Source organism: Lactuca virosa, chromosome 4 (assembly GCF_052849685.1).
Source record: "Lactuca virosa cultivar CGN04683 chromosome 4, Lactuca_virosa_CGN04683_v6, whole genome shotgun sequence".
NCBI lineage: Eukaryota > Viridiplantae > Streptophyta > Magnoliopsida > Asterales > Asteraceae > Lactuca > Lactuca virosa.
In genome coordinates this window covers 56,998,971-57,020,447 of record NC_136429.1, presented here as the reverse complement: position 1 = coordinate 57,020,447, position 21,477 = coordinate 56,998,971, and the positions used below count along the sequence as shown (strand labels likewise).

At 32.3% G+C, this 21,477-nt stretch overlaps 1 protein-coding gene across 1 annotated transcript; it reads right to left on the bottom strand.

The window, feature by feature from the left end:
* Positions 1-6,497: 6,497 nt before the first annotated feature.
* On the bottom strand, positions 6,498-7,359 carry LOC145104487 (secreted RxLR effector protein 161-like). Its single transcript, XM_079041725.1, has 2 exons — positions 6,880-7,359; positions 6,498-6,704 (listed from the first exon to the last, which is right to left on the bottom strand). Exons 1-2 carry the CDS (start codon positions 7,357-7,359, stop codon positions 6,498-6,500), a joined length of 687 nt encoding a protein of 228 aa, XP_078897851.1.
* Between the last annotated feature and the right edge of the window lie 14,118 nt (positions 7,360-21,477).

The following is a 21,477-nucleotide window of genomic DNA, read 5'->3' as shown; positions in this document are numbered from 1 at the left end:
AAATGAAGCAAAGGTCACAGATTCTAAGTCTATAACGCCTTAGTCACATGTAACCGTGGTGTATCCACTCAGCAACTATTGCCCTACTAGTAACGACCCTTTTAGTTCTCACAGATGTTGTAACTAGAATGCAGAATACTCCTATAGTATTCTTGTTCTGATGTTCTTGTAGCAGTATTGGTAAGTTTTAGACTTGTTGCAACACCACAACCATTCTTAGGCACATGCTAGCCACTCCTAGGAAAAATGTAGTTGATCAGGCTACATCCGCCTAGTTTTGGCCATATGTCTCTAAGCCTAACTGTGCTGTTCAACAATCTTAATACTTTTGTTCTGTTCTAGTATGATACTGACCCTTTGTATGAATGAATGTATATATATACTTAGTTAAATATTTTATTATTTAAAAGTATATATTCTTGTTCAGAGTGTTTTAGTCCCGATGTGTTTATAGTTTGTATATCTTTTATGGGTTGATATACTTGATTCACTATAAACAGTGCTCTGATACCAATCTGTCACACCCCAAAACCGAGAACGGCGGAATACGTTCTGGGGTGGAGGACGTCATGTATAGTATCATAACAAAGCATAATAGTAAAGACAAGCAACAACATCCATTGCATTAAGATAATAATTGTAATACAAACGTGTTCAGTACAAATGTTAGACACCAAAAATACAATCAAAATAAAGTGGAGTCTTATGTGTGCTCCGTCTTCTCAAAAGCGGCATCCGTACCTGTCTACTGATGACCTGAGAATACAAGTTATTTTGAAAACGTTTATCAGCATAAAGCTGGTGAGTTCATAAGTATTTAGTGTCATTTCCTGTATAAAAATATTCACATTTATACATTGTAAAAGAAAATTTCGATGTTTGAAAAGAGTATGAGCCCTAGAAAACCCTATGTTTTCCAGAAAAGTAGTCTTTTCCAAGACCCGATGGTTTGTTTGTTCCTTCGAAAATGTACAAGTTTTTCCTAGTAGTTATTAGTATGAAAATATAGTTTTCAACTTTATTCATGTATAGTAATGAGAAAAATGTTTTACCCCAACAGTATCACTGTCGGCCATATGTAATGAAATGCAGGCTCCAGGTAGTATTAAATGTACAATACTCCTCAGGGAGTCTGTTGCCTTTAATTTTTAAAGTATTAATTAAAGGTTTGAATGTGAACTCGTACGTAACCATGCTGATTGACGATCGAATCCCTTTGACCCTCCGAGTCATATGTAGATGTGACATTTTGTCACCCCTGGGCCTAGACGGCTCGGACTGTAGCTAGCAGTCGGGATGTGGGAGTGTCTGTCCCGTATAGATCTATACACATAATGCCCGCTCTCCCTCCAGGAGACTCTGGTTACGCGGTGATAGCACAAAGATGTGTCGTATCGAGAAATAGTATGTCACATTCTATTTTAGTAAGTTCTCTTGTATAGTATGTAGTGTTCTCTTTGTATAGTATGTAATGTTCTTCTTGTATAGTATATAGTGTTCTCTTGTATAGTACATAGCATATATTGACTCACAACTGAACTGACTCTGGTAGTTGTCATGGCAATAGTAGCATTGAGTAGTATCCCTTAACTATACCTATTATAGTTAAATAGTGTTGTTGGTTGCATGTCTTTGATATCCAAAGGCATTGAACTGATATGTAAACTTTTATATCTGACACAAATATATAAGATATATAACTAAGAATTCAACGAGAGTCGGACTAATAACAAAATACCCTAATCCCACAATCAAACAAGAACAGGAAATAAGGTGAGCTATTAGTCCTAAGTCCTTCAAGTCTTACTTATATAAATATATTGGTGTAGATACCTATTATAGTTAAATAGTATTGTTGGTTGCATGTCTTTGATATCCAAAGGCATTGAACTGATATGAAAACTTTTATATCTGACACAAATATATAAGATATATAACTAAGAATTCAACGAGAGTCGGACTAATAACAAAATACCCTAAGCCCACAATCAAACAAGAACAGGAAATAAGGTGAGCTATTAGTCCTAAGTCCTTCAAGTCTTACTTATATAAATATATTGGTGTAGATATGGTTTGAGACTAAAAATTTGTTTAAACGAATTTTGGAAAAATAGTTTTATAGTGATTTAACACGAAAATGAATTTAGTACGCATTTGAAAACAGTTTAAATGGGCAAGATAGTTAAAAATATAGAAAATCCCTTTTTGATGGTAAAAAGCAGTTAATAGTGTAGAAAATCCTTTTGGTTGCAAGTTATACTTCACATGCGATTGTGTACTATAACTTAGTTGGTTCAACTTGTATTCCCCCCCCCCCCCCCACAAAATAGTTAAAAACATTTAAAAAGGTTCATTTAGGGGTATGAACTCACCTGTAGTGAGTGAAGTGAATGGAAACACCGGGTAGGATGCTAGGTGTCAAGTGAGGACTTGAACACACACACGGATCCTATGTAACATGTAGTGATGTATAAAGTATCTAATTAGTTGTGTAATCACTAATTAAGTGAGTAAAGGTACTTTAATGTATGCAAACACTTTGTTTCAAGTGTTAGGAGTGCTAAAGGTGGCATCTAAGGAGTGTATGGCCTCACTATGGAGTTTACACTTCACTTGGCCACACTTAAGTGTGTTTACGGTTGGGAGACCATTTCCCCCATGAGTTTACGGCCGTAAACTCATGGAAATGGTGAGTTTGTGTGTCTAAAGGTCTCATGCATCACAAGGAAGGCTTCTAGGATCAATTCGAAGGCTTGGGAAGTGATTAGGGTTCAATTGGGTACTCCCTTGGAGTTTACGGTCCTTAGACCACTCCTGGGGAGTTTACGGTCGTAAACTCCAGGAGTTTACGGTCGTAAACTCTAGGGTTTACGGCCGTAAACCCTTGACCACTTCAACCATTTCATGTTTCAAGGTCCTAAGCTCATTTACACTAGTTTCTAGTTCATCAAACAAGCTAAGGAAGGGTTTAGGGGCATCAAAACACCATTTGAGGTGTTTACGGTTTTTGGGTTTACGGTTTTTGAATGTTCAAGAACCGTAAACTCAAATTTATGGCCAAAAAGTCACGATCTTGGGTTCCTTTGTCCATGCATGCAAGTATCTAAGCTATATCTAAGCATTAGAGAAGGTTTGGAAGTGTTTTTGGGGCTTCTAAACCCGTTTTTTTGGGAGTTCACGGTTTTGGGAGGCTCCCCAAACCGTAAACACATGCATGTTAAGGCATTTGGATGATTCAAACTTGAGATGGCATGAATACTAAGTTAAACAACAAGTTAGGAAGATTACCTTTGATTTTTGAGCTTGAATGAGGTGATCTTTTGGCCAAACCCGATTTTAGAGAGAGAAAGTAGAGAGAGAAAGCTCCAAGGTGGGAAAAGGCTCTAAAGGTGGACACTCTTCCCTTATATATGGCTGCCTAGTGGGAACCCACCATACACTGTCGTTTAATCGGAGCTAAATGTTTTTACCGGGTAAACTAACCGTAACCCGACTTAGTTGTTTTTATTCCGTCATTATATATTATTTATTTTAATAACTCAAAATGAATTATTTTAATAAATAAAAGTTAACGGAAAATTTTAATAGGACTAACTTTTATTAACGGAAACGGGTTACAGTGACGGAGTAAATTTCGGGTTGTCACAGAGTCCCATCAACATTAAACTTCTGCTTAAAGGGCCACACAGAACGAACCACATTGGCTCAAGTTGGTCGTTGCACAAGAACCCAAGTATCATTTGTACTAAGAGCATTATACTCTTCATTCGTGACTTTATGCCAGTTTGGATCTTTCAATGCTTGTAGATGTGAACATGGGACAAAGGAAATAGAGGTGGAGTTTAAGTTAAGTCTTTGTGTGGGTTTCACTATGTCGCTCTTAGGTCTAGTGTGCATGTGGTGAACGGTATGAAGATTAGGAGCCACGTGAGGAGAGGAAGTGGGAGAAGTAGCCGCAAGTGGAGGGGAGGGAGGAGGTTAGGAAGGACCCGCGTCAAACTCGAGAGGATGGGGTGAGCCAGAAGCAAGAGGATGTGGATCGGAAGCGAAATAAGGGGGTCTAAAATGATATGAAGATTAGGGGATACGTTGAAATCATAGAGAAAATCATAGCAAGGGGGATCAGTGGGGGTGACCGATCCATAAGGAAAGACGGTCTCGTCAAAAGTGACATGACGAGATATAATGATTTTCCGAGTGGAAAGATCAAAGCAACAAAAACCATGATGGTAGGTGGGGTAACTGAGGAGAATACATGGGGTGTATCATGGTTGAAGCTTATGAGTTGTGTGAAGGCGAGGGAAGCATAGCCAGCCAAAAACACGAAGATGGTAGTATGTGGGGTGTCGTTGAAATAGGCGATAATGGGAGTGTCATTAGATATGGAGGTGGATGGAAGGATGTTGAGTAAGTGGGATGCCATATGGAGGGCTTTGGGCCAAAATTGAGGAGGTAGTTGGGAGTGAAAAGGAGAGTTTGCATCATATTGTTGGTGGTACGGATCATGCGTTCAAGTTGTCCATTTTGTTGAGAGGTGTGTGGGCAAGGCAAACAAAAGGTGATGTCATTGGACGTGAAGTGATCATGAAAAGATTTATTGTTGTATTTCCCCATTATCACATTGAAATTGTTTGATTATGCCCCCAAATTGAGTTTTGATGAAGTTAGAAGAGTGTAAAAATTTGGCAAAATCATCTACTTTTTGTTTTAGAGGATAAACCCAAACGTAGTGAGTATAATGATCAAGAAACAAAATGTAATATTTCAATCCACCATAACTAGAAATAGGAGATGTCTACAAATCAGCCTCAAAAATCATTATGTCAATTAGTAGGTTTGAGGGCAAACCCAAAAGGACTCTGCTTTTAATTCAAGTACATACTAATTTAGTTATTGTCTTAGACACCTAATCCAACATTTATAACATTCATCAGGAAGACAATTTAAGGAATTTTCTTTCTTTAACCGTTTTTGTTTCGAATCAAAATATTGTCAGCTCCTTTTGTGTTTTTCTCAAATGTATATTTTTCCACTTTATGAGATGGATCACTACATCTATAGCACTTTAGAATTCCAAAATAGCTTTTCTTTCGAAAATATGGTTTTTGTTTTTCAAAAGACTTGGGTTTCAATGGAGTAGAAGCGTTTTCAATTAATTTAAAAACTCTTTCCTTGGTTCTGGAAACATGAGAATGATCAGTGCAACAAGATGTGGTTCCAGTGGTATGATGCCCTGAGTATGAACATTCATAATCACCAGTGTCAGAAATAATTGACTGGTCATGAGTATCATAGTCACTGGCAATGTATTCATGGAATTCACAAAGCATAACCTTGATAGTGTGAATATGACCATTAGTCATAGGAAAATTAATAATAGTAGCAATTTTAGGACCCTTATATACACGATCAGGAGGTTTAATAGAAGGGTCAATAACAGTTAGAGGAGAAACACATGAGGTATAACCATCAGGATTAGTAACACAATGTTTTGTCTATAGGGTCTTGATGATTTATAATACCACCACTTATGAATTTAGTTTTGTATTCATGAATAAGTTCAGATTGAGAAGTAAAATTTGGTTTGGATTCAATGATTTTGAAAATATCAACAGCTTCATCAATATTTCCTCCAAATATCTTTTCACGGTGATGAGGAATTTGATCATTTACAATCTTAGTTGTTTTGAAATGAGAGAGAGACTAGTTTTTAGTAATACTTTGACATTTTTGAGCAAGTTTAGTTGAAGAGTATTTCTCACTATTGTGATCATGATTTATAAGAGATACATTATGAAGTTGTAAGCTCGTCAGTCAACGAGATTTCTCGGTGTTGGATAATTCATTTTTTAAAGATTCAATTTTTTTTCTTAGTTTAAAAATTTCTTGATTAGATTTTGAAAAATCAAGACACAGATACTCAAACATTGTGGATTTTTCATTTTCTAAATAAGATAAAAACTTATTAACCTCATACAACGTATAGGAATCCCTATTATGAGATTTAGAGTCACCAGCAGCATTAGTGAGATCCGCTTAAAAAGTACTTGAGTTGCTGCCTCCTTCATCGATAACAAAATCACTAGTTACTACCATTAAACTCACATCCTTTTTGAATTCTTCAGCAGATGACTCTTCTTCATCGACCCATTCTTCACCTTCAACAATAAGAACTTTGGACTCTAATTTTTTCTTCTTATGAGAAAATACGAATCGCTTGTACTTTGTCCCATAAGATTCATCCTTTGAATCATTCTTCTTGACTTTGCAATCACGAGCACAGTGATCAGCGACTCCACAATTGAAACATTTACCCTCATCTTTCTTGAGATTTCTAGAAACATTTTTTTAGACACTGATGATCCATCAGACCTTTTAGACACTGACGGTCCATACTATGTTTGAAACCTTCTAGGTCCTCCAAACTTCTTATTTTCTGACTTCTCATAATGCTTCACACTCATTGCAGTGCTTTATTAAAGGTCTGCATGATACTCTTATTCAAAATCAACATTTTCTGATTTGTCACTATCACTTTCAGGGAAAAAGCTTGAATTTCTTGAGAAAATCGTTGAATATTTCTCCTTAAAACTGTCTTTCACAATCTCTTTTCTCAGAACCTTTGGTTTGTCAAAAAAATTCGGATTATCGTACAAGTTGTGAAGATCCATGGAGTGGATTTTCTCGTAAGAAGCTAAAAATAACTATTAAAGTTTTTGAAAATAAGGAAAGAAATATTTGCTCATCCAATGGCTCAGTAGAGATATCAGCGAGTTGATCATCAATGAGAATATACATCAGCTCATTCTTCCCTTTTGGCATGTTTTCCCTGATGAAGTGATGTTTGATCTCGATATGCTTGGTCTTGGAGTGTTGTACAGAGTTTTGGGTGAATCCATAGCAAAGAAGTTGATTTTGAATCCATAAAATATGAGCACAACATCTTCCAGCAGCGACATATTCTACTTTAATGGTTGAGCAAGCCACTGATGATTGCTTTTTACTTGACCAACTTATAAATCTATTTTCCAAGAGTTGACGTCCTCTAGAAGCACTTTTTCTATCTGAAGAACAACCTGCATAATCAAAATCAGTAAATCCAATTAAGTTGAAATCAGAATCACGAGTATACCAGAGCTCAAGATTGGGTGTATGCTTAAGATATATGAAAATATGCTTGATGGAGAGAAGATGTGATTCTTTAGGCTTTTCTTGAAAACGTGGACCAATGCTAGTAGAAAACATAATATCACGGCGACTAGTAGTAAGATATAACAAAGATCTGATCATTCCTCTAAATGGAGTAGGACTAACATCATGGCCATCTGAATCAGCAGAAATCTTTAAAGAAGAGGACATGGGAGTTTCTGCACAGGGCCGGTTCTAAGGATTCAAATGCCCAGGACGAGACGGGTAAAAAAGGACCTTAGGCCTTAACGTGTAACGAATTAAATTACATAAACATAAAAATCTGATCATCAAGTAACCTATTTCTGATAAACAAATTTACAATTAACATAATCTAGTAACCATAATATGATAAAGTAGTATTTGATTCTTTAAACACTCATGATTTTTGAATTTTAAATTTCTAATAAATAATTATACAATAAACATAATCACATAATTACATAAATACATAATCTCGTTCTCATAATTTAATTTCAGTTTCTAATAGTAATAATCTGTTTAAGAAATCATAATCATTTATTATAATCTGATTGAATCATATTTCAGAATAAAATCAAGATTTTATAATCTTATTAGTGATAATAAACTACTAAACTGATTTCTATGATCTATGAATCTGAGAAACTGATAAGATTTCATTCATTCATGATTCAACATTCTATTAAATTGGTTTCTATAGTGATAATAAACTATTAAACCGATAATCTATGAATCATTCAAGTATGCAATTGACAATTATAAACTGATAATCATCGATTTCTCATAAATCATAATCTATTAGACTAATAACTATTACAATATTACCTGATTAGTGATTAGTAGGACTGCAGGAGATAAGATAATCGTGCAATCGATCCTTGCTGTTGCTGTCTTGCTGATTGGCGATTGCTAAAAGTTGAGTCGATGTGGCTAAGTTGATGTCGACCTGCCCTGCTGAGTGTTGATCGTTTTTTTTAACGAGGAACGTGATGTTTCTGGCTTCTGTTCGTCGAATGTCGATACTCGATGACGCCTTGTGCAGTTGTGCCTTCTCCCGTAATGCTGATGGTCATGGACTGGTTTGCATTTGGATTGGCCTAAAATTATATATACTATTTAAAAAAAAATTGGGCCCCTGAAAATTATGGGCCCTGTTCCAATGCCCATCTTGCCCTTGATGTAAACCGGGCCTGTTTCTGCAGATTTACAATCGAAGAATAAGAACTTTTTCATCACATCAACAATATACTTGCTTTGGTTGATAAAAATTCCTTTTAGCAACTTCTTGACTTGAGACCCAAAAAGAAAATCAGTTCATCCATCATACTCATCTCGAACCTTTTAGACATGACATCAGCAAACTCTTGACTCAAATTTTCATTTATTGATCTAAATACAATATCATCGATGTACAGTTGAGCAATAATGAGATCAGATCCTGACTCCTTGATGAAAAGGGTGTTGTCAATAGCTCCTTTCTTGTATCCATTTTGAAGAAGATACATAATCACTGTATCATACCAGGCCCCGGGAGCTTGCTTCAGACCATAGACAACTTTATCTAACATGTAAACATGATCATGGAATTCATTACTTTAAAAGCCAGGAGGTTGTTTGAGAAAGACTTCTTGCTTGAGATCTCTATGTAGAAATGAAGTCTTTACATCCATCTGAAATACTTTAAAGTTCATGAACGAAGCATATGCTAGAAAGAGTCTAATGGCTTCGATACGAGTGAAAGGGGCAAAATTTTCATCATAGTATAATCCTTCCACTTGAGTGAAGCCCTGAGTAACAAGCCTAGCGCTATTTCTTGTAATGATGTCATCCTCCTCCATCTTGTTTCGAAAAACCCAGCGAGTACCAACAATAGTTTTTCTTTGAGGACAAGGAACAAGGGTCCATACATTATGTCTTTTGAATTCATGCAAGTCATCTTGCATTGTTCTAATCCAATTAGCATCATTTAAATCTTCATCAACCTTCTTAGGTTACATTATAGAAACAAAGTTAACAAACATGCAAAAGTTGGAGGATTCTTGACGAGGAGTACAAACACCAGCAGTAGGATCTCCAATGACTTGAGAGAGAGAGAGAGAGAGAGGGTGATCACGAACACCATGAAGATTAGATTTATCAGAAGGAGTCTTGTTATCAATGAGAACTTTAGTTTCTGGGTGAGGAGAATCATCATCAACAAGAACTTCAGAATCAGGACAGAGAGTAAAAGAGATAAGCTCATCAAAAATTGACTCAGAATGATCGACATAATCTTTAGAGAAAGAGTCTTCATCAAACTTAACGTGGATGGATTCTTCAACAATTTGCTTTCTTAAATTGAAAACCCTGAAGGACTTAGAAATTGACGAGTAGCCCAAGAATATTCTTTCATCAGCTTTAGCTTGAAACTTGGAAAGTTGATCCTTCTGGTTCAAAATAAAACAAACACAACCAAAAAAAGTGAAAATAAGAAATGTCAGGCTTTCTACCTTTAATAAGAGCATATGAAGTTTTTCCTCTTACGCTTCATAATTATAGATCGATTTTGAGTGTAGCAAGAAGTATTAATAGCTTAAGCCCAAAACAAAAGATAAAGACTAGCATCAACAACCATAGTTCTCCCTCCTTCAATAAGAAGCTTGTATCGGCGTTCGACGAATCCATTTTGCTCAAGAGTTCTAACAGCTGAGAAATTTTGAACAATTCCTTTCTCTTCACAAAAACCTTCAAGAGTGATATTTCGCAACTTAGTTCCATCATCACTTATGAGTTGCTTGACTTTTAAATCATATAACACTATACTTTATTTGATTAGGGAGATGATCTCATCAGTTGCATCATTTTTGTTGCCTAAAAACATTACCCATGTGAACCTTGAAAATTCATCAACAATGAATAATAAGTGTCTTTTAGCGGCACGAGATTTAATGGGTACATGACCAAATAAGTCCATGTGTGAAGATGAAATGTTTCAGTGATGAAAGAACACATATTTGGTTTAAAATATGACTTGGTTTGTTTCCTTTTTCATATGCAGCATAAACATTATCTTTGACAAATCTCATCTTAGGTATCCCTCTCACAAGATGATTGTACCAAAACCTTCTGTTTTTGCTTTGCCATTGCCTTTATAGGTGACTACAGGGTCATCTTTCTTCACAAAATCCTCTAAGAGAGACTTAAATCATATCATATGTCGAGAGCATCCACTGTTGATATATCAGATATGCTCTTGACCATGCACCACTTGCAAACAATTAGATGACTTTATTAACCCATTTTGCAATGGGTTTAACGAAGGAAGACCTAGTAGAGCTAAAGATGTTATAACATTCAGCAGCAAAACAATTTAAAGAATTTTCTTTCTTTAACCATTTTTTCTTTCAAATCAAAATATTGTCGGCTCTTTTTGTGTTTTCCTCAAATGTACAGTTTTCCACTTTATGAGATGGATCACATCTATAGCACTTTGTAATTCCAAAACAACTTTTCTTTTGAAAATATGGTTTTCGTTTTTCAAAAGACTTGGGTTTCAATGGAGTAGAAGAATTTTCTATTAATTTAAAAACTCTTTCCTTGGTTCTAGAAAGATGAGAGTGATCAGTGCAACAAGATGTGGTCCCAGTGGTATGATTCCCTGAGTATGAACATTCAGAATCATCATTGTAAGAAATCATTGAGCAGTCATGAGTATCATAGTCATTGGTGGTGCATTCAAAGAATTCACAAAGAATATCCTTGACAATGTGAATATGACCATTATATATAATAAACTTAATAAAATTAGCAATGTTATGACCCTCATATACATGATCAGTAGGTTTAACAAAAGTCAATAGCAGTTAAGGGAGAAACACATGAGGTATGACCATCAGGATTAGTAACACAATTTTTCTATAAGATCTTGATGATTTATAATACCACCACTTATGAATTTATCTTTGTATTCATGAAAAAGCTCAGATTGAGAAGGAAAAACTGGTTCGGATTCAATGATTTTGAAAATATCAACATCTTCATCAATATTTCCTCCAATGATCTTTTCACACTAGTGAGGAATTTGATCATTTACAATCTTAGTGGTTTTGAAATGAGAAAGAGCCTGGTTTTTAGTAATACTTTGACATTTTTGAGCAAGTTCAATTGTAGAGTCTTTCTCGCTGTTGAGATCATGATTTATAAGAGCCTGGTTTTACCAATCGCTTGAACTTAGTCTCATATGATTCATCCTTTGAATTATTCTTCTTGACTTTGCAATCATCAGCAAAGTGATCAGCGCCTCCATAACTGAAACATTTACACTCATCTTTCTTGAGATTTCCATAACCATTTTTTTAAACGTTAATGATCCATCAAACCTGTTGGACACTGATGATCCATACTTTGTCTGAAACCATCTAGGTCCTCCAATCTTATTATTTTCTGACTTCTCATAATGATTCATAATCATTGCAGCGCTTGAATAAAGGCCGGCATGATATTCTTATTCAGAATCAACATTTGCTTATTTGTCACTATCACTTTCAGGGACAAAGCTTGAATTTCTTAAGAAAAACACTTAAGATTTCTCCTTAAAACTATCTCTCATAATCTCTTTTCTCAGAACCTTTGTTTCTTCAACAAAAAATTCAGATTGCCATACAAGCTGTGAAGATCCATGGAGTGAATTTTATCACTTTTTTTTAGAACATCCACATGATGTTCCCACTTATCATCAAGAGAATCTAAAAACATCAAAACTAAAATAGATTCATGTTTGTATATATCAAATATTCTAATGTCATTAATCAAACAATTAAACCGATTAAAAGTTTGAGTAAGAGATTCATTACTTTGAGTAAAGAAGTGTTCGTACTTTCGGCTGAGTGAGTTTTCCATGGTTGCCTTAAAGTTTTTGGTTCCTTCATTTGCTACATTCAGCGTATCAATCATATCCTTTGCTGAAACACAGTTTTGAACAAGATGGTAGATGTTATAAGGAAGAGAGTTGCCAATAGTTGCACGAGAACAAACATCAAGACTGAACAACTGCTTATCCTCTTTAGTGAATTGATGCTTTGGAGTCTTCTTAATTACACCAGTTTTAATATCGTTTTTCATCTCTTCAACAAATGGAATGTGAGGAGCTTTTCGATGATGTCCGTCATGTTATGATCCATGGTTTCAAGAACAACCATGGCTTTGTTTTTCCATATGGGAAAGTACTTCTCATCAAAAGGAGGAATTTTGTTTCCTGAGGTAGTACTAATAAAGAGTTTTGGATTCAGAAAATGAAGATGGTTTCGACATTTCTTGGTAATAATACCTGTTCTGATACCAGTTGAATGATCGAGATTTAACAGAAAATATCAAGCAATAAGATAATAGAAAACAACAAAGAACAGAATTAATCAAAAACAAATTTTGATCAAGAAATCTCTCATAAAGAGAGAATGCACCAAGCATTAATTACATTGATACCTAGTGTAACTTATATATTAGGTAAAAGACTATTCTAGATTCAAATACCTACATATCAGGGATTTGAATAATATGATAACAACCAAATATAAAAGATATATATACTATACAAAAGGATCTTATCACTAAGATAATGGATTAGAAACTTGTAACAAAAGTAATATCATGCTGCAATGAGAAGCTAGTCAGAGGTTGATGGCGTTGATGAAAGTGTAAGCGTGATAAAGTTTTGACTCATCGGGTTATAAGGTTTGACCTTACACTTCTCTACTGTATTTGGCCTTTGTTCGTTGAATCGCAACCTCTATTCATGAAACATATGTTCTAAGAATCACAAGCTTTGTACTCGGAACCACAACCTTTATTCTTGAAACCTATATCACCTTAGATCAGACTTCACATCTTAACAATCTTCCACTTGGAGACAGATCAAATCTCTACGCCCATCCAAGCAATGTAAACTCTATCTCACTTTCTCTAGCCCCCACATTCGCTTCAAGCTACTAGAAAGCCAGTTGTAACCATGCACAACTTCAACTTCTTTGTTTTCACTACCTTGATACATGTTTGTTGGATTATTTGTTCCAAGGATCTTCATAAAATTCAAAGATTTGTCGCTTATTAGTTCTCGGATAAAGTGGTACCCCATCTGAATGTGTTTTGTTCTACTATCAAACACAAAATTTTTTGTCAAGTGAACTGCATTATGGTTGTCACAATGTAATATACAATCTCCATGTTGTATCCCTAGTTTTGATAGAAAGTTCTTCAACCATATAATCTTTTTGCCTACTTCCGTAATAACTATGTACTCTTATGTGGTTAAAAGAGAAACACTTTTTTCCAAATGATTTCCATACAAATAACTATGAACACATAATCGGTTGTGATTTTTCCTAATTATATACAGCCCCTCAAATTAGCATCAACGAAACCTTCCAAGCCTAACCCTTTTTTTGAAGCGTAAGAGAGCCTTAGAAATACTTGTCAAGTATATGGATGTAAACAGGAACAAACGAGGGACAAAAACTGCCTCCCCCGCCCTCGAAACCTTCCAAGCCTAACCCTTTTTTGTCTAGGATATGAAATAAAGTGTATAACCCTCAATAGTCTAGGGGGCTATATTGTAAATATGTATGTCGTATTGCAATCAAACGATTGCAACTCAATTATGTAACCGGCTCTCTTGAGCCTATAAATAGGGTCTTTGCCCATATGAAATAAACAAGTTAAGTTTAAGTGTTTAAGACTTGAGTTGATCTCAAAGTTCTTCCTCTGTTGAAATAGTCGTTCTATTTCTGAATAGCAGAGCCCTATCCAAACATACCCAAGATTATTCATATAATCATTCATATAATTTAAACAATCCATCGGCAATCCATCCCGACGCATCATTCAGGTATAATCTTATCCTAATCTTTTTATTAATTCCGTCATGTCGTTAATTTTGGTATCAGAGCTAAGTATCGTTCTTATTATGATTATGAATGATAAATCTTTCGTTCATATGAATATATGTTCATCATGCATCATCATAAATATTATTATAAATATTTATCGTTATGAGTTATCATCATAAATTCAATGTTTAAAACAAGTATTACTATGTACCTACAATTTAGAAACATATTTCGTAAAAAAAGTTTTTAATTCTCAGTATGAAAACTTTGACATCATAACCACCATTATAAATATCATAAATAACAAACCCCACCATCCTATTAAAATCTATGATTTTTAGTCGAACCATTGAAAGAAAAGCTAAATTATCATTTTAAAAATTATAATCATGAGTATTTCAAGTTTAAATATTATTAAACAAGAATTAAAGTTTTTCGTAAAACATTAAAACAATCTAAAAAATTTCTTTTAAATTTAAAAATAGATTCTAACATATCAATAATTAATTGTATATCCAATATTGAAGCAATACATATAATAAATAATAGTATAAATTGGAAACAAGAAAAAATAAAAGATCTAGAAGATAAAATAACAAAACTAATCTGTTAAATATGTCTCAAGAAATAGAAAATTCACCAATCACTATTAATAACGAAGAAAATGAATTTGGATACACTTTTGATGCTTTAATTAACAAAAATAACATTAATAAAGATGCTATAAAAAATCAAATTTTACACTATCAGAAAAACATAATTTTAAAAATAACTCATTAAAAATTTTCTTTTCTAGAAAAAATATTATATATTATAGAAAAATTATAGGAGAAGAAGCATTACCTATAGAATCAACTTAATGAAATATTATTATACCCATAATAAATAAACAACAAATTAGAAATAGATTATCTAATATTAAAGAAGTAGATAGAATAAAAATTGTTTATATTCATATATCAACTATTCAAGTAATTTTAAAAAGTACTTTTAGCGATTTAGATACACCAATGGAATTAGAAATCAGAGATGATCGTATAATTAATAATCAAGAAAGTATTATTGCAAAAGGAAAATGTAATTTAATTGAAGGAAAAATAAAATTTGATATTAATATTCAACTAGGATTAAGTCTTAAAGATAAAAATCTAAGTAATAGTATTACTGTACGATATAAATTATTAAGACAAAATTTTATGTTAAAAGGTAATCATCCGTTTACTATTACATATCAAATAAATTATGCATTAACAAATTATCATCATAGTTATACATTTAAAACAGAAGATAGAATTTATATAGATAAATTATTTACCCATTTATTATCACTTGAATCACCAAATATAACTAATAACAGAATATTTAATGAAACCAATTTTCAACCAATAATAACTACTCCATAAAAAAAATAAAAAAATAAAAAAAAACTAAAAGATTTGTTTTCAAAAAATTAGTACCAACAAAACTTATTAATATGGAAAGTTTACAAGAAAAAGTAGAAACACTAACTAAATTATTTGCAGCACTAGAAATTTCATCCGAAATTCAAAAAAATAATACAGAAATAGAAAATAATTCGGATAATAACGATGCAGAAGTAATATATGATTTTTCATCCGATGATGAAAACCCTTATTCAAATCCATATAAAGAATCACAAAATAATTTTGGATTAAAACGAAAACAATCGTATGTTGAAGATGATTATCAAAATCAATATATTTATGGACCACCTTCATTAGAGGAAAATTTTGTATATAGACAAGGAATGGTTAAAAATAAACAAAACAAATGGGAAAAAATACCTCCACAATACATACCCAAATTATTTACTTTTCCAACAAATTCAGATATTCTTTTTATTGATTGTGAACAAAATCCCGAAGCAAAAATTCAAAAATGGAGTAATAAAATGGGAATTCAAATTCAATTAACTGAAGAGTTAAGAAATCTACATCCAAAAAATTTTCTTAATTATATTATACATAAAACACAAGGTAATGCATACCGTTTCCTTTCATCTCTCGATGAAACAGAAACAATGATGATAGCTACCACTGACGCTATGGAAACATTTAAAAATGTATTAAATCGGCTTATTCAATAATTCATAGGAAAACAAATAGAAGATAAAACATCTCAGGAAGCTTTTCAATTAGAATCATTATGTCATTTAACTAACCTACGAATTTGTAACATGTGTTATTTAGACCCATTTATATGTGAATATTCTGAACATTATTATAATCTAGATTTCACTAGAAAAAAGATAGCATTAGACATGTTTTACCAAAAATTACCATCATTAGTAAGTCAAAGTGTAATAAAAGATTTCCAATAAGCATTACAACAAAATAAAATTGCAGATACTTTAGGAGCACGAATAAGTATATTAAAAGCATGGATGCAGAAAAAATGTTTAGAACAAAAAACAACACAAGATGCAAAAATTGATTTATGTTGTGATACCCTTTCTAATAAAGTTAATCAATATGGTTGTAAAGACAATAAAAAACAACAATATAAAAAGAAAACTTGGAAAAAACAAACTTATAAACCTAAATATAAACAATATTATAAACAAGGTGAAAGAAAATATTTTCGAAATAGAAAACAATATAAACAAAAATATCAATCTAAAACAAATTATTGCCCATCGAATAAAAAAGATTGTAAATGTTGGATATGTCAAGAGGACGGACATAAATCTTATGAATGTCCAAAAAATACTGAAAGAGAAAAAGAAACAAGTTTATTAAAAATTGCATATGATTTGGGATATGAACCTATAGAAGATTCAAATATAGATTCAGATATAGATATTTATGCATATACAACTGATTCTGATTCAGATGCAGATAGATAATCCTATGGAGAAAGCATTATTGGGATTAGAACGTGAGGGAAACCTCATATCTAACCCATCCGAAGTATACATTATCAAAGCATACAATGGTATGAAAATACCACCAAAAGCATACAAAAATAAAGTATACAGTGATATAAAATATATCACCAAAGCATACATTGATATGAAAATCCTCATATCATCATTTGAAATATTAAAAACAAACAAATATCAGCAATCATTTAGGTACCCAAGAGACGCAAATATTCAATCAGCATATATATTGAAATGGAAGCAATCATGAAGCAAATCAAACACCAGTTCAAACAAAAAGAGGAGCAAAAAGCATCATTAATCAGACAACTTGAAGTAGCCAGACGTGAAAAAGAACAACTACAACAAACATTACAAATTTTATCATCCCATTCAGTACCTAAAGAAGAAGCAGCTAGCAGTTCAACAACGAAGCAACCAAAAGAAGATATTCAAGAAATATCATCCGATGATAGTCAGCCACTCAAAACAGAAAAACAACCTATAACGCCAAACCAAGAAGAATATCCACCACTTCAAGCCGATCATAAAAACATAAAGAAATGGTATGTGATTTTCAATGGAGAAAACAAAGGAATCTACGACGATTGGGGAATTGCCAATTCATATATTCTTGGAAAAAACGTAATTCACAAAAGTTACAAAACAAAAAATGAAGCAGAAGCCGCATACAACGAAGCATACAAAGCAGTCATAAAAGATAATGTCGAATGTTCAAAAACAGTTCTCCTTACACCACAAAACCCCATATCCAGCTTTACCCCACAAAAACCTGTATCCATCCCAAAATCTCTTAACCAACTAAAAGCAAAAATTGCCCTTGAAGCCATTCCATCAACTAAAGAAAAAGAAGCTATGAAAAAACCATCTGCTCAAAAATTTGCCAGATTATGGGACAGCCTCATTAAATACACCGAAGTCCATTCTTTAATGGGCTTTTACCCAGTAGCCAGGCGACCAGGCCCAAAAGCAGTATTCCTAGCAGATCTCACTGACCCCATGACCTTATGGGACTATTTCAGCCATGGATTCATAGACACTATCTATCTTGATGGAACAAATTTACATTGCATCAGCGAATTCCCATCAGCCGTTCAAACAGTAATCAGAAGCTACAAAACACGATTTGCAAAACAAGAAAGAGGGTTATTTATCAAGATGCATTCAAGTTACCCAATTTTTGATGAAGATTCTCAATTACTTGTTCCAAGCATTACTTTCGCAAATATGGGGATAAGCAACGGCTCAAAACCAACGAGAGATGACCTACCCCATGAAATACCTACACAAGACCATTTGATTTTCGCACTTGTCGGTGTCTATTTAGCATCATCTCGCGTAGGCAATGGTAGAGATCAAAAGTCAAGAATCAGAGTAAATTATGTCAGTAAAACCTTCGTTATCTATTCTCTAACAGACATTGAAATAACCCCGGAAGCATTAAAAGCAATTGAAACTTTCGAACAGCCGTTCGAAAAATTTTCACATCATTTAGCTAAATTACCCGCTGATATAAAAAAACAGCTTTGCAAACATATCATGCATGAACCACGACATAATTGCAGCCATTGTAAAGATAATACGGAAGAAACACCGTTCATGGAAGACTAACGACAGCAATGACCGAAGCACACATCATTCAAAAATATCTGTCCTTTCGATGGCGGGAGGAATGACGAAAGCAATGACGTAAAAAGTCATTATTATTGAAGACACGCGTTCTTTCATTATGGAAGGAATTGTAATTATTTGTAGTTTGTCTTTTATAATTATTATTGTCAAAAAGTAGTGTCTAGCCCCCCCCCCCCCCCCCCCCCAATTAACCATGTTTGGCCCAAAATCCCATGTTTAAGATTTGAGTTGTTCTCAATCTTCTTCTGTTGATATAGCTCGTCTATTTCTGAATAGCAGAACTCTATCCAAACATATCCATATATTCATATAAACATATCAAACCCAGACAATCAATCCATTCCGACGCATCATTCAGGTATATTCTATCCTAATTTTATTAATTCCGCCATGTTTTTCAATTTGGTATCAGAGCTAAGTAACGTTCTTATTATTCTTATTATTAGTTTGCATATTCAATCTATCATTAATAAGAATATATTCATATGCAGCATCATAAACATGATAAACATCATAAACATGATAATAAATAACCATTGTTTTTAAATATTCATATTTAAAAAAGTTATCAACAATTAAAATATTTATCGTAAGAAGATTTAATACTATAAGTATGTCTCAAGAAATAGAAAACTCACCAATAGTTATTAATAACGAAGAAAATGAATCTGGATACACTTTTGATGCTTTAATTAATAAAAATAACATCAATAAAGACGCTATAAGAAAATCAAATTTCACACTATCCGAAAGACACAATTTTAGACATAACACATTTAAAAACTTCTTTTCTAGAAAAAATATTATATATTATGGAAAAATTATAGGAGAACAAGCAATACCTATAGAATTAACTCAATGAAATATTACTATACCCATAATAAATAAACAACAAATTAGAAATAGATTATCTCATATTAAAGAAACAGATAGAATAAAAATTGCTTATATTCATATATCAACTATTCAAATAATCTTAAAAAGTACTGTAAGTAATTTAAATACACTCATAGAATTAGAAATCAGAGATGATCGTATAATTAATAACCAAGAAAGTATTATTGCAAAAGGAGAAGGTAATTTAATTGAAGGAAAAATAAAATTTGATATTAATATTCAATTAGGATTAAGTCTTAAAGATAAAAATTTAAGTAATAGTATTACTGTACGATATAAATTATTAAGACAAAATTTTATGATAAAAGGTAATCATTCATTTACTATTACATATCAAATAAATTATGCATTAACAAATTCTCATCATAGTATTACATTTAAAACAGAAGATAGAATTTATATAGATAAATTATTTACCCCTTTATTATCCCTTGAATCACCAAATATGACTAACAATAGAATATTCAATGAAACTAATTTTCAACCAATAATAACTACTCCGTTAATAAAAAGAAGTCCAATTATAGAACCTCCATTTTCAACTATAATAGGTAGATCTTCTATTTCAGAATGTCAGCCTTCAACATCTAATGAAAATAACGATGAAAAGTTAGAAGATATTAAAGAAATGATTAGATCATTAAGTTTAAGAATATGACAGAATCATCTAGTAATTTTCTAAAATATTTTAAAACACTTGAAGGATCATATCAAAATACAAAACCATGTATACCAGATAAAGAAATGATTATAGAAATACCACAAAATTTACCACAAGGAACAATATATAACATCGGTCTTAATCCTGAAGAAGATAAATCAGTAGGAGAAAAATTAAACATAATTAATCAAAAATTAAACAATATTATAGAAGTAGAAAGTTTAATTGTATTAAAACAAATTCATGAATTATTACAAAATTTAAATCAACAGAAAATTCTACTTGAAAAATATTTAAAAATAAAAACTATTAAAGAAGAACCACTTAATGAAAAACAGCTACTTAAAGAAAAACCACTTACTATTAAACGACCTTTCACATGGTAAAATAAAAATTATGAGTAATAAAACTCAAGTATATTGTAGTTACGATAATAAATATAAAGTTGATCTACTTAAAAAATTATGGAAAGATTTAGAAAAATCCACAAAACATTTAAAAGAAATTTATAAACTAATCCTAAAATGAGTAAAAGAAAAACAAATATTAACCCAAATAGTACCTTTATTACAACCAAAATACAAGATAAAGAATTAGTTTCATATATAGATATAGGAGCTACTTTATGTTTTGGAAGAAAAAAGATATTAAAAAATTGGGAAAAATTAGAAAAACCATTAAAAATAACAATTGCTGATAAATCAATTCACAAAATTTGGTTCGTAGGAAGAGATATAGATATAGTAATTGAAAACGCACCATTTAAAACTCCAACTATATATCAACATGATTCAGGAATAGATTTAGTAATAGGAAATAATCTCCTTAAATTATATCAACCATTTATACAAACAAATGACGATATAAGTCTCAATCATCCAACAAAAGGTATTATAAAAACTGCAATTATCAAACATTATGATCTTATTAAAATAATCAAACAAGAGGTTGGCTTTCAATTACGCATATTACTAACATTTGCTAAAGAAATTGCTGAAAAACAACTCGAAGAAGTATGTAGCGAAAACCCGCTAGATCATTTAAAAAATAAAAATAATCAAGAAATAATATTATTATTAAAAAACCCTAATGATGAAGTTAATGTTCCAAATAAAATTTCATACAGCATAAAAGATGTTTCTGAATTCAAACAGGAATGCATTGAACTATTAGAAAAAGGAATCATTCGACCTAGCAAGAGTCCTCATTCAGCACCTGCATTCTATGTAGAAAATAATAATGAAATAAAACGAGGCAAACGAAGAATGGTAATCAATTAAAAAAAATGAATGATGCTACTATAGGAGACTCATATAAATTACCACGAAAAGAATATATTTTAGAAAAAATAAAAG